The 17,307-nt window shown below is 33.4% G+C and overlaps 2 protein-coding genes across 2 annotated transcripts in view; one reads left to right on the forward strand and one right to left on the reverse strand.

The window, feature by feature from the left end:
* Window positions 1–6,374, forward strand: part of LOC107190434 — a 44,566-nt gene extending 38,192 nt beyond the window's left edge. The window contains exons 4-5 of the mRNA XM_015579232.1: window positions 1,402–2,031; window positions 6,162–6,374. Of these exons, the coding sequence (XP_015434718.1) occupies window positions 1,402–2,031; window positions 6,162–6,374 (843 nt within the window). The remainder of the gene's footprint in view (window positions 1–1,401; window positions 2,032–6,161) is intronic.
* A 3,466-nt stretch (window positions 6,375–9,840) lies between these two features.
* Window positions 9,841–16,880, reverse strand: LOC107190444 (tetratricopeptide repeat protein 37). The gene is made up of 13 exons (XM_015579245.1): window positions 16,555–16,880; window positions 16,119–16,486; window positions 15,523–15,941; window positions 14,218–14,685; window positions 13,759–13,913; window positions 13,100–13,235; window positions 12,592–12,956; window positions 12,205–12,524; window positions 11,810–12,106; window positions 11,444–11,704; window positions 10,949–11,332; window positions 10,433–10,694; window positions 9,841–10,289 (listed from the first exon to the last, which is right to left on the reverse strand). Exons 1-13 carry the CDS (start codon window positions 16,878–16,880, stop codon window positions 10,142–10,144), a joined length of 3,909 nt encoding a protein of 1,302 aa, XP_015434731.1. The 3' UTR covers window positions 9,841–10,141.
* Window positions 16,881–17,307: the final 427 nt, after the last annotated feature.

A 17,307-nucleotide genomic window follows, 5' to 3' on the forward strand; every position in this document is an offset into this window, starting at 1 on the left:
GGCACTTCCGGAAAATATTGTAACTTTTAAAGTCCACTATATTTGTAGATCAACCAAACTTTGACGTATTCCTTTAGTGTATACGAATAAATGTAAAACAGTTTAAAATTGATACACCGTATAGTTTTTCCTACAAACATCACTGAATTGTATCTACTTTTTGAGCCGTGGCAATAGGAAGACCTCTTAAAGGGACAGTGTACAGGTTATTTCATTCGTTTTAATTACTGAACAAGTTAAGAGAAGAAGTTATTGATATTAACACTAAAACTACCGACAATGAACATGTGTCTATTTCTATTGGATCGATAAACATGACAAACTATTGAAAATATACGAGTTTATAAATTAACTCATTTCTTCACTTACACATTCCAATCAAAAGTTGCAAAAGATCTGAGAAAGTGCATTGTTTGGAACATTTCAATGATCGTTAACCAATCATTTTGTCTGCTTTGGTATGTTCAGTGTTAATACAGTGCGTTAGAAAATGATATAGCCACCTACGTTTTCTGGTGTAATGCGAGAAAGAAATCACCGATCCATCTTAAAGTTGTTGTTCTCGTTGTCCGTGAGACACGAATATCTTCCCATTATTTTCAAAATACTTTTGTGTTTGGACTTTTACGACTATCGAAAAAGGGATCAACGTAATGTTCGCTTTCGTTGCTCCTCGAAGACTGTTCTCGCGTTACTTCATAGACCAACACAGTGTTGGAACTCTTTCTTTTGTTTTAACAACTCGTTTCTTTATTAAAACAAAAGAAAGAGTTCCAACGAATATTCTGGGACCTTCTTCGGTGTTGCATTCCCGAATGTTCTTCGACATTGCATTCCACAATGTGCGGAAACGCACCCTGTACCCATCATACATACATCATTTTGCATTATACATCTGTTAATGAGGTAAATAAACATATATTCAAAGACCAGAACACGTTTCTTTCAGGTGGCTATATCATTTCCTAACGGTTGAAAACCCGGTAAATTCATGAAAGAGGTTACTGTACCTCAATGAGCGAACGTTTTATAAATAAATCATTCTAGAATTATCAACAACTATTTAAACTACATACACAACAAATTTAAGATGGATCGCTGATTTCTTTCTCGAGTTACACCAGAAAACGTAGGTGGCTATATAATTTTCTAACGCACTGAATTGTGTTTCGTTCACCCTCCTTACATAAAGAGTGTTCAATGAAAAAATGATCAATATCAATGCGCAGGCCGTTTCATTTACATCTGTAATTTACCTGCAAAGTGCTTGAGAAAGAAAATCATTTTACGTTACTAATTGCTTTTTAATGTATCTTGTTCACTTAAAGGTCCTCATGTAAATGTTTAACAGAAGAGTCTATATAAAAAAAAAAAAAAAAAAAAAAAAATAACTATTCCCAGGTACGTATGAAAATGTACAAGACGTCGACAGAGCAGGTGTGCGAGATACAACCGTTAGAGGGTAACAGTTCCTCCCAGCGATACACTCAGTATCAGAAGACTTCGCCTCTGCAAAGACGAGCCTCGGAAATCCCAAGAGCCATGGGCGCGTCTATTGCCGGTGCAGCTGGTATCGTTTGCTCGAACACCGATTTAATATCGATCCTGAGCTCATTAGCGACCTCGGCGACGGAGATCAATCGATGCGGCGAGGAAGCGTCGAGAGACGAAAGCAAGTCCAGCTGGGCTGGAAAGACGACCGAGCAGAAACGGAACCGTCTTAAGAGTTTCCGTTCGAACAGTTTCGATGTGTCGATCCTGCACGAAGCCAAGGAGAAGCTCGCTGGATCCTCAAAGGCGGCCGCCGCTTCCACCGTCATGGCGCCCTCTAATTGGTTCACCAAGAGACATCAGCCGATGTCGAAAAAACAGAAACCGGAGAGCTTAATCACGGCCAACTTAAACTTCAAGCTCGATAAATCGAAGGTTGTAAAAGCGGTGAAGGAAACGCTTGGGAAAAGCTCGCCTACAGGGGACGTCAGGCACAATGTCGTCTGGGACGGCACCAGTGGCACTAAAGTGGACGCTCAGGTTGGTAAACAACTTCGTTCCTTCCTCAATTTTGTAAAAATTGTATTTTATAATAATTCTCGGAATTTTGTTTATTTACACTACCGGTCAAAAGTTTGGGTCCGCTTCACAATGTTAATGAAATGTTCAAAAAACCATGGTTTTCTTCGTTTATTATATTTTATTATCAATATTTATGAAAAAGTAATCATTGTTTATACAAAATATGTCAACTCACAAAGAAACCCGCAAGTATTTATTTATATTTTTGATTCTTCGAAATATCTGCCTTTTGCTCGCATAACAGCAGTGCATATTCTGGGCATCCTTTCAATTAATGTATGCAATGATTCCGTCGTTATTTGATTCCAGCAATTCTGTAGGAACGTCCAAAGCTGTTTTGTATTAGTTGGTTGCAATTTTCTCACTTGTCTGTCCAACTCGTCCCACAGCAACTCGATCGGGTTACAATCCGGCGACTGAGGAGGCCATTCCATATATTTGAGTTCTTTCTGCTTCTCTTTGGCTGCGATGTAATCCCGGCAAAATTTAGAAGTGTGCTTAGGATCATTATCTTGCTGAAAAACGAATCCGCGACCCACAATTCTTTTCCCACACGGAAAAGCGTGCCGTTGAAGAATGTTGTGGTAGACTTTTTTGTCCATGATACCCTCAATGTTCACAATGTCACCAACAATGTCCCCAGCAAAGCATCCCCAGACTAACACTGACCCTCCACCATGCTTGACTGTGGGGATCACACATTGGTTAATCATGCGTTCGCCAACCAAACGACGAACATATTGTCGGCGTCGTTTGTTGAAAATTTCAAATTTTGATTCGTCCGTGAACAAGACTTTAGACCATTGTTCAGTTGTCCAATCTTTATGTTTTTTAGCCCAATTCAATCTTTTAACTTTGTTTTGCTTGCGTAGTAATGGTTTTTTAGCGGCGACGCATCCTTTCAAGCCATAATTTCGTAGACGTCGCTGTACCGTCGAAACAGATACCGGTGTTTCGCGCGCGGAGTTGAGTTGTTCGCGAATTTCGGGGGCTGTGAGAGGACGATTTTTCTTACTTACAACAGAGATGAACTTGTCCTCTTGTTTTGACGTAGTTTTAGGCCTCCCAGAACGATGACGACTCTGATTACACCCTGTTTCGCTCTTTCTTTGTAACGCTCTCATGACTGCATTTTTAGAAACATTATATTTAGAAGCAATTTTTCGCGTTGAATAACCTTCTTCATGTAGTGCCACAATAACTGCTCGTGTCTCTACACTCAGCTCTGCTTTTCGACCCATTTCTCTACGAATGAAACATGAAATATATATTTTGATTCACATTTCAATAATGAGATGATATTTTTCGAATTACGTCAATTTACATAAAAATTTTTGTCGAACACTTATGATTTTGAATACGAAAAATGTTCTACTCAACTTTGTACAAAGAAAAATATAACAAACAATTGGAAATATAACTCTTGGAGTGAGTTTTTGCAGCACAATGGTGTTACGCGTAATAGACACTAGCGCCCTCTCCACTCTGACCAGTAGCAAGACGCACGTGCTTGACAAAATCCACTGAGTGGCCGACTTAATTGTATAGAATTCAAAAATAAAGCAAGTGGACCCAAACTTTTGACCGGTAGTGTATATGAGAAAAATACTAGAAAATTACAACATAGGGACATCAGATTAGTTTTCACTTTATAAAATCATTTATCGGTATTCTTCTTGAAACTACATGGTGCAGCAAAAATAATTAAGCGATTTGAGTTAGCCGTTGTTTCTACTCTATATTATTATGTTGATTGTGCTTTTTTAAGGGGTTAGCTTACTTTGGAGCCAAAAAAGTTATTTTTGACAATCTTGCGAAAATAATGAAGTAAATGAGACATTTATTTAAAGACTTATTGTATATATTTTCAAGTACGCCAGAAAAATTTTCTTTTAGAACAAAACGGCAACGCTCGGGCTAATTCAGATTGGTTAGTTTTTAAGTGAGCAGCTAACCGGCGTACAGGATACCTTGAAAACAGTTTCGCCTTTAACAGAGAACAAAACATTTTTAAGGATTTTTAGAAATATGATTTATTGTGCAAGTGGTGAATATATGAATAAAAAAGTATATTTTTAAACTGAAAAATTTATATAAAAATATCCATGCAAAGAAAGTTTTTAACATATCGCAATACCCTACGTATTTCTTTAGTAAATGTCGTATAGAAAATAAAAATGTTTCGCTTTTTGTTCTGGGCCAAAACCGTTTCGAAGTTATCCTGCATGCCGATTAGGTTTTCACTTAAAAATAACCGACGTGGCTGAGCCCCATCGTCTCCATTTTGTTGTAAAAATAATTTTCGCTTACCCAAAAATATGTTTAATAATTAATGTCTTTTAATAGATTTCCCACTTACTCCATCATATTCGAGAATGTTCGGGGTACCCGGTATTTACATATTTGTGCACGTAGTTTTATGAGACACTTTTAGCCGTTAGACCAAGGCGTTTTGCGAGGCGAGAGCCGGAAGAAGGCCATAAAAATGAAAGCGGGGGTTGACCTGCGTCGGGTTGCGAGCGATGACGAACCTTGGGTCCGTCGGTGAAGGTTTGCCAGAGTCGAGAATGTTCATGCCCATATTTGGGCATAGAAAAAGCTATCGAGACGGCAAGCGTCGGGTAGTATTGGAGAAGGGTAGAGTTTTCGAAGAGGGCGAGACAGTGGAGGGTCGACAGTTGAGAGTAAAACGTCGATAGTTGAAACTTGTAGTAAAGTAGTTTATAGAAATAATATTGTAGTTCACCTTCAGTTGTTTAGTTTCTATTTAGCACATAATCCAATAATTGTAATACTAGTTTTATTTCCTTTTCTAGTAAATAGATATTTATGTTTTTAATTATATTTGTTACTACAATTGCTTTTATTTTTGGGCTCCAAAGTAGCCTTATCCATTGAGCAAACAGTAGAGACCTCAGGAAAGCACGAAGAAGTGATAGACGTTAAAGAAATGCGTCGAAGTTTTTAAATTATATTATCAAAATAATTCGAGTATTGTGTGAATGCAAACTAAGTATCGTTCCATTTTCACATAGGTAGTCGTGTAAATAATCAACGTCACCGGTACTGGGGCACAGGAAATCCTCGAATTATGCACAAGAGACCAGTACATTCACTGCATTCACAAAAAATCAGTGTTTAATTTAGCATTTACAGTGCACGTGTAATAGGAGAAATTTTTTTTCGAGAATACTCCAGGTGATGATACCATTTCCGCCATTGGTTCGCGGTATCGTCAGATGCTGTACGACTTTTTCACGTCTAAATTAAATCAACGAGGTCTGAAAAATATGTGGTTTTCATTTGCAATTTTTTTCAGTCAGTTTACATTATTGAATTCTGTTTTTTAACATCATGGTTATGAAAGGAAATTACAATCTAAGCATTCTATTTATCTAAAACAATTATTGAATTTTGTTCACTATTTCCCTTTTGAAATGACAAAAAATCGCTCTACATGTAGAAATAAATCAGAACATAGTTAGTAAAATATAACGAAGCATTCTTCGTTAAAATTAAGTGTTATTTAATTTTATTTGGAATAAATTAAGATTTTTGAAGATATTTTTGTAGGCACTTTATTGTGTGTTTTATTACAAAAGTTCTGATTAAACCGGGATCATTTGACCGATATATCCAAAAAATGTATGTACATAAGTACAAATAATTTTCCTAAAAGATTTAATAGGAGTATATATTAATATTTAATAATGACTTCTATTTGTTTCTTAATTATCAAGGAGGCAAATCGCTTATTTACTTCTACCGCACTCTGTATAAATGATTATTAATTGCTTCTTCCATATTCTTAAATACTCTAGAAATCGACAGTTATAAATTTAGTTACATCCTTTTTGAATTGTTTTAATTTAAATTTCGTATTTGAAATTGAATTTCGATTTAATCGTTAGGGTCTAAACTGGAATTTAACTGTTCACATTAAAAGGACTGAGTTAGAACGCGCGTTGGATCTAAGAGTCTACAGTCAATTTCTGTGTATTATATATTTCATGAGAATAATAATGTATATAGTTAATGATTTTGTTACGGAAATAGTTAATAGTTTAAAATAGAAAGTTGATGTGCAGGTATTGGGCACTGCAATCGAGAAAGTCCTAACAGCGAACAAGGGGAATGACGCAGTAGCTTCCGGATCATCCGGAAAACCAGCCGTATCTCCGAACAAACAAAAATCCGGCAAAGTGACCACTTGGTTTTCAGGCAATACCAAGGAGCAAGAACAAACCGAAACCTGCGAGCAATCGATCTGCTCCTCATTAAAAGACCTCTTCGTTAAGTAATGATCAAATACATTAACTAATGATTTACCCAAAGACTAACATGACCTAATAACTGACCTATTTATTATTGACAATTTTGATTTATTGTATTGTAAATAATTACTGAATTGGTCAAAATTCAATGAAACTCTTCGTATTATTTTGTATTAATCAATCTTGGTTTTGGTCGTTACAGTCTAAGGGTGATTCAAAGGTAAGGTCTAATCAACGTGGGTCCTAAAACCGTTTGTCATATTGCTACATGAGTTTTTTTAGATTCATGACGCGTCAATTTAAGAAACATTCAGGACTCTCATGAAAGGAAGAAATTAATTTTAATCTTATTTTCTTTAGAATAATTCGAATTCAAAATTGCACGTTTCTAATTTGCTCTAAACTGTATTTACCCAGATAGCATATGACGCCTTGAAGACGCCCATTTACGGCTATTTTAGGTGTAACCACTATCTGGGTTATATTCACTTTGGTACATATTATTTCATAAATAGCAAATTTAAAATCCGGATTAAATAGGTACAATGAATATTAAATAACAAACAGTAAACTAGCTCTTCTTTAACAGGTCATTTCATAAGTGATGCCATATTTTAAATAAACTTGCTCCAAATAAACGAATTAGATATGTATTTATTGAAGAACCCCAAAATTTATTTCATTTTAATTTTGAATGAGACATACTTATAAAGCAGTATTTTCAGTATATTACTTATTTAAAGTTATTAAGCTGTTGTACAATAAAATAATGCAAATATTTCAATCTTTATTATTTTTGCGTATGTTAAATCTTTAAATTGAGACAAATTAGTATAACGCTCTCTGGATCAATCTTACATATCAATTTCCCTGCCTCTGATTGCATAGACAGTTAAATCTTAACAAAAGCAGCAGTTATGGTTGTACCATGAAAATTAACAGTAAACACAATATTATGAACGGCGTACGGAATGACCTGATGAACAAAGCCAGTTCAATGAATGCAGATTTTAATACCTAAATGTTGTTGCACACGAAATGTCATTTCCTTCAAACAAACTACAAAGGCGCACAGCTGTTTAGGAATTTTTTACATTACGATTGACTTTCTTTTTTTTAATGACGACTGGCCTTTTATCGGATTAATAAAAAAAAACTGAATAATTAGCAAAAATAATTTATTAAAGTATTTATTGTTTATTGTCCACAGTACTATTACCTACTACAAAATTGAAAATAGTTGGCAGCGACATTTCATAATGCACCAACATATCGGAACTTCGGAGATGAACTTTTAAAGCATACCTAAACAATGTCGTACAATAAATGTTATATGGTGTTCTGTAATGGAAAATCGTTTTTTATGATGAAGTCAAGTCCAAAATTAGATTATTATTATTGTTAAAGACTAAAACTGATTGTAATGACAATTTAATGACAATCTATCAAGATCAGATCAGACAGTATGGATGATCTTTATCAGACTTCCATGCGTTTACAAAATGAAATTACTTGACGTTGATAATATCACTGTTGTATCGAAAAATTATTCAACGTTATTAAAGAAAATATAATACATGTATTTATTTACCTTTGCTGGTCAAAGGCTCGTCAAATAATTGTAATATATATTATATGAATACATATATACATGTATTGTGTGTATAAAAATTGACGTGTACTTTTAATAATGATGCGCTGACTTAATTTGTATAGTAGAATTATAAAAAAAAAATATCGTGTAGGTCATCGGGATGTAAGTAATGTCTGTGTTGCCTCGAATTGTCCTTAGAATATTCGACGAAATGAACAAGTGCAAATAATTATGGCAGTTTTATGGATATAAGACATGTTGAAGAGCAAAATGAATTTACTAAATATATACATGTTTCATTAAAATATCACTGTTACCCTACATGTGTTGTTACTTACACGAAATAACGTATGTCTCCGAAATGAATAACTAATAAAAATGAACATCTTTGGAAATTATATCTGGTAGTGGACCATGGTAGACCGTAAAATATTAAATAAACTTTTATTGATATTAAATAGAACGTTTAGTTTTTTTCGGTTTATCGTGGTGTTTTACGATCGGCACAATGAAAGTTGAAAGTAAACTCAAGGAGTTCGAACTAAACGGTCGTAAAATGTCGATCGAAAAAGAGAATGCATACTACGCCTTTGTATAAGCGGAAAATATTTACTCCTGATGCTATTATTGTGAAGTTCAGACTTTGGTATTCCTTGCGTCAGCTCAAAAAATTCAAAAAGTCTACTGGAAAACTTGTATCTCTTAAGCGAATTTCAGAGAAAACTCCTTTCAAAATAAAAATTTTGGAATCAGGTTGAGATACAATTCAAGATCTGGAACCCATATACAATATGCACAGAGAATAGACATTAAATTAAGATACAAAATAACTGAGAAGAGTTTTATTAAATACACAATAGTTCATTTATTCGTAATATTTAATTTTTATATAAATTTACATAAAATTTTAGGGATACCCTACAGTCGATGGAACTGGTGGAAATAGCTTGTGACTACTAACTGAACAAAAAATGCGAACACTAACAAGTGTGGCCTTCACCGATTTCAATGAAAATGCGCAGGATTTAGGTATACATAGCCATAAATTTTTATGAAATTTTAACTCAAAGTTTGGAAAAATTGCCTAGTCCAGTTATGACATTAATGACCGCGATCCTTATCAATAGCACAGTTGGAGGAGCGACAGCGTAATGGACTCTCACTTTTTGGCCAAAACCGGAGCTTTACTAATTGGAACGACAGTATAGAAATTCATTCCTTAGTACAACCAACCAGAAGCACTAGCATGTAAAAATATGATTAACTCACGACACAGAGATTTTTTAAAATCTAAACGAAATTAATTCCCTACAGTCATACGCAATTCTAACTGTTTGTGCAAACAGTGTTCTTTTGCGAAATGTTCGTGGTGCAATATAAATTTATGTTTTACTTGTTTTTATGGTAAGTTCCATTCAAATGTATGTACAGGTACAAAGTAAAAATTTGATCGCTTACACATACACTTCAAACTTATATGTATATATTTTTACTTTTATATGAAACCATTTTATTCATATGTGAAAAAAAAAATAAGTTCAGCGAGATATAAACCTAGATAAAAAAAAAAGTGACAGTCCACTACACTATCGCTCTGTCAACGATCTTACTAACAAAAAATCGCAGTCATTTGTACTTATTCGACTAGCAAAGTTTTCCAAACTTTGACTTCAAATTTTTTTGCATGTATTTGTATGCATGTTTTCCATTCATGTATACTTAACGATCCTGCGCAACTTTACTAAAATTGGTAAGGGCCAAATATGAAGCATTCTTTGTAAGCGAGAACCAGTGTACACTTTTTGTTTCTGAGTTATTAATTGTTGAAAATACAGAAGAAATACATACAAAATACAACTGACACGACGGATTATTCTACATGAAAGGCATGTTCTCAGACTGTTTCACAAATCAGCTACATTCATTTAATTTTATTTTATTCGTTAATTTCACTAGATCATCGATCGAGCCCGTGTATCAGCTGGGAATCGGCTGTTCGAGTTGTATAATCCATCGTGTCAGACACATTTCACGCGTATTTTGCTCATATTTTCGACAATTAGTAACTCCAAAACAAAGCTTCGACTGTAATTTCGTCATTCTTGATTTTCGTCTTAGTTTGGCATGTAGAATCCACCCCGTCAGTGTCCCACACTTTTATTAAAATCCTGTATATACATACTTGTAACAATCAATCAATTTATCGTAGTTCAATGAACTGCGTCAATTTCCGTTTGCTGTCGTCTAACCATTTGGCCACTGAACTTGTACACTGAACACTTTGTTGCAGTACCGATATAAACGCCAAGAGCCATTGAGCATTACAGTTAATATTCTTATTCGCAAATCTGTTAAAAATTTTTAAGATTCTATGTTAGTTTTTCTAAGAAGCTACAATAAAGTAAAACGGACAAAAACAGTACTACTATACACGATGAAACTCTAAAACAATAGCTTTACAATTAGTAAAATAACTAAATCATTCACATACCTAGAGAGAAATGCCGCTACGAATGTAGACCAACTTTCAATACGACCAGGATAAGTAAACAGAAGTTTCTGTATGGATCTAGTATTATCTGACATTGAAGTTTCGACAAAATAATTAAATGATGATGCACAAGCTATGTGTACAATATCTACATCAACAATATTTCTCCTGAGAAATAGTGCTTTCTGTGCACATTTGCTAAAAGATTGTACATCTATTTCCAATAAAATTCTAAGTAATCGTATCCAATATCTTACATCATCTGCAATAAGAAATTAAATAACATTAACCAGACATTTCTAAAATACTTTATGCTGTATATTGTAACTATATGTTTAAAGAGAAAAGAACTTATTTGTGTGAAAATAACTTAACATGCTTGTCCTTAGAAACATTAAAACCAATTAATAATTGTACAAGGCACACCCATGGGTGATTTCAGATATAGGATGCTTTCTACATAAGCATTGTTTACCTTGTCGTCTACAACTTTATCAAAATATTCATATTCCTTACCAGGATGCTTGAAGATCGCTTTTGAAAGAGTAGCAACAGCACTCTTAACGTCATTTTTAATTAGGTAAAAGTATGCTCTCAAGTTTGCAACATGGGGAGCATAATCCGTGTCATTTTCATACTGTTTCAATTCGTTAAGAATCAACGTAGTTAAATTTAAATCCCCATGCAGTATGCCAAGTGATGCAGCTGCTACAAAACTAGTAACAACCGGTGGCTGTATTTGAATACTTTGGAAGAGTAAAGTTTTCGCGTCATGCACACCCTGAAAAGTGTACGCTATGGCAGCCATTGCGCACAATGCATATGCTTTTTCTGTTTCAGTATTGGCACAGGAATGAAGCGCGGTTTCATATGTACTGTATGATTCTTCGTATCGCTTAGCTATAAATAAAGAATTACACACAAAGATTGACGAACATTGTTAAAAGATAAAAAAAAAGTAGCAGATAAATTTGATTAAATGATCCAAGGAAAAATATTAAGATTCCACACCTTTAAACAAAGACAATGCTAAATGGCATTGCGAATTGTAATCAGCTTTCCCTCTAACAGCCTGACAAAATGTTACAGCTTCTGTATACTTTTTGAGTTGTATTAAAACACGTCCTAAGTTTAAGCAAACCATATCCTTTTCCTCATTAACACTTGTCTGAACAGCTACAGCAAATTGTTCAGCAGCTGACCTGTAGAGTTTTTGTCTCTCTAAGAGTAATCCATATGCATTTCGAGCATACAAGTCTTCAGGATGATGTTCTATCAATTAAAAATCAACAATAACTTTCTTTCTATTTCTTCAGACTAGATTAGTACAAAAGCTGAATCAAAAAACAGTCTCAGATAAGTGAAAAATAAACTTACCCAAGTACCAGTGCATAACGTCAGAGGCAACAAATACAGCATGCATATTTTCTATTATATATGTATATAAAGAATCTTTTTCGGTATTTGTATCTAAAAGTACAGTAAGCACCCAATGAGCATATCCCAGCGCGGCTTCATCGTGATATCCGAGTTGTGTAGAATGTCGAAACAAGTCAATAGCTTCTTTTCTAGACATCATTTCTGCAATTAAAGCTTGCCCTATCCAGCTGTTTACATATGTTGGATCCGCACGTTGGGCTTGCGAGTAAGCTTCGTTTGCCTTATACAAGTCCCCTGTAAAAAAAAAATTAGTTTTCAAATTTCCTTAAAATTACGATGGGAGATTTTAATGATTTTTTATTGAGAGCATATTTATACATGTATAAGTATACCTATGTATAAATATAAAGTTCCCAGGTTACACCAAACTATGGCATTATTAGTTTCTTTGTCGATTGCCATGACATATGAATGTTGTGCTAATGCGTAATTCCTTATATATGGCGACATACAAATAACTCCCAAGAGGTTCCAATACAACCATGCCGAGGGGCACAATTTAACAGCACGTTTGCCAGCAGCGAGACATTTACTTGCAAGAGTTTTGTGGTCAACCGATGAAGCAAGGTGTAGCTGCAATAGATAACATAAGGCTAAATCATGCCATAACGATGCAGACTGTGGAGAAAGAGAGAGCGCGCAACAGCAACATCTGTAATTAATATATTCGTTGCAATTATTTGTGAAAGAAATAATATTATCAATATACGAACACGTACCGTGTAGACAATAAAGAAAGCTCTGTTTTTTTCATCAATACAACACCTTCAGTGTCATTAGAGCCCACTAGTTTAGATGGTATGTTCAAATAACTGTATTTATCTGGCATAAGGGCAACTTTGTAACACACATCGCCAAGTAACTTCCAAAGACAAGACATATTGTTACGTTCTACAATAGCTAACGATAAATTATTTATTGCCTGTTGAAAATAATCATTAGCACGACCCAGAAATTGTTTGACAGTGCTTTCCTTTGCCAACGCTATGCAGGCTTCAGCTAATCCTTTCAAGACCGGAACGTATCGTAGTTCATTTAATATTTCCTCGAAATCTTTTTTTGCATCAGCGTATTGTTCCAACATCTGTGAAATAATACGAAATTTTCAGAAGTTGACCATGTAACGCCTTCTCAAATGTATATAAAATTTTAGTTAACAGTTTCGTAATTTACGATTTAACTTATTGTAATAATTAGTTATGCCAGATACATGTAAATAGTACTAACTAATTTAATATTTGCAAGTTGTATTAGTGAATACAATGAGTTAGGACATAGTTTTAATGCTCGTTGGTAAGACCTCAGTGCTGACGTGTGAGCACCGCGGCTGAAGTAAGCATCTCCTAACGATTCCCAGTTGTAGCTGCAAAAAGCGATATGATAGTAAAAAGTATACTAGTAATAAAAGCTAGTATGCCAAGAGAATTTCATTTTTTTAAATATTGGCTTATATAATTAGACGAACGCTAATATCTCTGAATTAATACACCTTGTTTAATTTTAATTAATAGTAATATACTGTCACTCAAAAACTGAGTACGAAATAACCTTGGAAATCGTTGGTTTTGAAAGTTCCTATTAAGTTGATGGAAACTAAATGGCTTCTTTATCGCAGTTAAGATAAATCTTTGCTGTGTTGAAATTAATTGTAATACGAACACTATTTTTACTGAAATATGTAAAATGTACAGAGCGTGTCGCTTATCTCATTTACTTCAAATACATTGTATTTCTTTTAGTCACTATAGAAATATGTGATAGGGAAATTATTGAATGTACATTATGTTTTATTTACCTTGCACAATTACATGTACTGCATAATCAAAAAGTGTGAATACTAATTAGCCATTCATTTTCCACCAACCTGACAATAGGATATGTTATACTTGTCATTCGGATCAGCGCGGATAACGCGTTGGAACGCTTTAATAGCTTGTAATGCATCTCCTTGATCAAGGTATTGCCTTCCAAGTTGCAACCAAGCCCACTTAGGACCACCATCTGACATAGTCAATCGTTCTAGTAGTTGTGTATTAGCATCCTGTAATCAATATTGTTTTTTCAACCATATACTTCATCGTAACAAACAGTTATTTTGCAAATAAAGTAAGTTTATTTTATAATTTGGACAGAAATAGACTTCAACTTAAATTTTCTCAAATCCATAACACTGATCATGACAAATTCATACCTTATTGTGTATTAACATAAAAAAATTCATATCGCATTTTAGAAAATTTTAGATTATACCCCATATTTGTTTAGTTTATAATAAACTTATTATGGTTCTGGTTTCACTCCTCTTGTCAAATGGATTTTGAATGAAGATAAATAATTATACTCACATGATTTTTAAGAAGTCTATATACAGTACTTAAACCAATACCAGCTTGTTCAGAAGAGGGATTGATCTGTAATGCAGTTAAGTAACATCTTCTTGAACGTTCCAAATCATTACCGTATTCATGATAGTAACGTCCCAAATAAACCAGACATTCCCAATTATATTGGTCTACAGTGACACCATTTAAAAATGCCATCAAACTGTCATTGTATTGTTCCAGTTCCCAATATATGGTACCAAGAATGAACCAAGCTTCTGACACTTCTAGAGCTGAATCCAGAATGTCCACTGCCTGGTCCAGTAGTTTCTGTTGTTTCAGATACAATGCTTTTAAAATGGTAGCTTGAATCTTTATTTCACTTTGTGACTCCAAATTATTTAAGGTAATTGATACATCAGCATGATTCAGTAATACATGGACACGTGCACAAATTAATTCCACCTGCTTTGAAGAGTGTTTCTGCAAATACTAATTAAAAAAGAACATGGTTTAAATTGTATAAACGATACTAATATATGGAATACAATGTAATGGAGGTCAGTTTCTATATTAAGGTACAGAAGGTTAACAGAGAATTATTTTTATTGAAATGAACAAAATATAAAATATTCATGAATATGTCACAATGGATGGAATTTACATATTTCAGTGAAGTGGTCCAATGTCGTCGTTGATCATTTTTTTAAAATCTAATTTTTTGTGTATGTTTATCTTCATATGTTGACACTACAAACCAAACGTTAGTTTATTATACTGACTTTTTGTTTGCACATAAGAATCGTATTCGTGTTGTGCGGAACGTCATTTCTTGTTCTTTGCTGAAAAACATGTTTCTTATCCCTTGTTGCTGTGATTAGCAGATATTGAGATATTTTAATTTCCGCGAACTCCCGAAACCACAAGAAATAACGTTCCGCACAACACGGATACGGTTCTTACGTGTAAACAAAAAGTCAATATAATAAACTGACGTTTGTTTTGAAATGTCAACATATGAGGGTAAACATATACAAAAAATTAGATTTTTAGAAAATAGTCGAGCAACGACATTGGACCACTTCGCTTGGAATGACCTACCATAACTTCTCTCTGTTCATACAACTTCTAAATCCCATATATTTATGATTTAATATTCCTACTACCCCAAGCTCTTAGACCCAGAACTCTATTATTCTAATCTTAGTATGTCTTCGAAGAGGGTTTATACTGCAATGGTATCTTAAATAATATATTATAATATTGCTAGAATCTATTATCTATTATAATATTAGTAATGTAAGGTTTTCTAAAGACAGAATTCCTTACTTTTTCACACATTTGCAAAGCAGTTTCCCATTTCTGTTTGTTATTACTTCTGCTCATTGAATCCATCATTATTACTTCCATTTTATACAATAATTCATCATTTATTTCATGTTTTATAAGTTTTAAAGCTTGTCTCATAGCATTTTCTGCATCTTCCCAACAATAAAGTCTGACATTTATTTCACCTAATATGATCCAACAGTATAACATGTGTGGTTTCAATGTGAGTATATTTTTTAATATTTGCCGTGCTGCTATCAGGCTATCTGTTTTCTCTAAATATACTGCGTGAGCAATTGCTGCTTCATCTGATTCATTATTTAATTTTTTGAGAGATTCATAGAATTGCTTTACATCAATATCTGCATAACGGTTGTTATCCAAAATATTTTGTTCATAGTAAACTCGACATATATATACTGTAAATAAAGGAGAGCAATGAATATTATGAAATTTAATAAAGCACTCATCTAAAATAACTTAAATTAATGATTGTTTGTCACTTAACAAAATATTAAATTTATTAAATTATCAAAAATTTTCATTGATGAGTTTCTTACCAACAACCAAAATATTAAAATATTCATAAAACTTACCCAATGGTAAAGTATCTTCAGAAAATTGTTGATACATACTTATAGCTTCTTTCATTAATGCATCTAATTTACCTTTGTTGTATAATACGTCTAAATACTTTCTATAGTAATCTTGCCGATTAATAGCTTCAGCATCATTAACTACAGACTTAAGAACATTTTCTAATAGATCGCCATATTCATTTGAACTATTAGAATTATTCATTAGTAACTGTACAAGCGTTACATTAAATAATTTCATTTGATCGCTGTCTAACTTGTTGCGCAATTCGCATAAAGTTTCTATACTGTGACCAAGCACTGCAGTATCATCTAATTGTAAAGAAACTTCTAGGATTCTGTTCAGAGTATGTGAGAACTTGAAATTACTGCAAGGAAAAGGTTGTATAATAAAAGTAAAAACGTATAATTTATAAAATATGCAGTAATTGTATACCTATCTATTTGCAATAGTTTGCAATAAAATGATATTAACTTGTTACGACACTCATCATTGTCCAGGTTCTTTTCATAGTAAGCTACCAAACCTTGCCAAGCTAATAAATTATTCGGTTCAATTTTTGTAGCTTTTTCAAGTACTAAAGGTGCTTGTGATTTATATTCTTCAAGTTCTTTCATCGCAGCGGCTAATAAAATAAGCGCATTATAATTATTTTTATCATCTTTCAATATCTTCTTGCATTTTTTAAGAACTTCTTGATATTCATTCTGCTTAAAGAACTGTCGAGCGACTTTCAAAGTTTCTTTTGTGTCATTCGACATTTTTTAATAATAAATATTATATAAAGTATATTCAAAACTGTATGAATAAATTAAGTTCTGATAACTGTATACTAAATTGTCGGGAGTGTAACGCGGCAATATAAGCGCAAAAAATAATTCTTTGCTAATATATGTATACTTTCAACTATAACGCACAATAGTCACATACACTGACATATGTACACGCATACTTATAAGAATATTTTCAGTTTTAAACAGTTTTGAACAGTTTTTGACAGTTTTGAATAATTCAATATCAACACGAACATAACCGTGTTGATTTATTCGTTTGAAGGGTTTGAAATGGTTTGAAACACTACAGGTGATCGACTTAGGAACTAACATAGAGGGGGAAATTTAAGTTATATTTGTTTAAAGAAGTAAATTCTTTTCAATTTTTATAATTAATATCTTGATATACTATACA

Source organism: Dufourea novaeangliae, unplaced genomic scaffold (genome assembly GCF_001272555.1).
Source record: "Dufourea novaeangliae isolate 0120121106 unplaced genomic scaffold, ASM127255v1 scaffold199, whole genome shotgun sequence".
Classification (NCBI taxonomy): Eukaryota; Metazoa; Arthropoda; class Insecta; order Hymenoptera; family Halictidae; genus Dufourea; species Dufourea novaeangliae.

What these genes read in the sequence shown, in the direction of transcription:
- LOC107190444 (XM_015579245.1), bottom strand. Translation starts at nt 16,880, where the DNA reads ATGTCGAATGACACAAAAGAAACTTTGAAAGTCGCTCGACAGTTCTTT. An exon ending in AAACTATTGCAAATAGATAG is followed by an intron (nt 16,487 to 16,554) that starts GTATACAATTAC and finishes TTTTCCTTGCAG; the next exon opens with TAATTTCAAGTTCTCACATA. An exon ending in CGTTATGCACTGGTACTTGG is followed by an intron (nt 11,705 to 11,809) that starts GTAAGTTTATTT and finishes TTTAATTGATAG; the next exon opens with AACATCATCCTGAAGACTTG.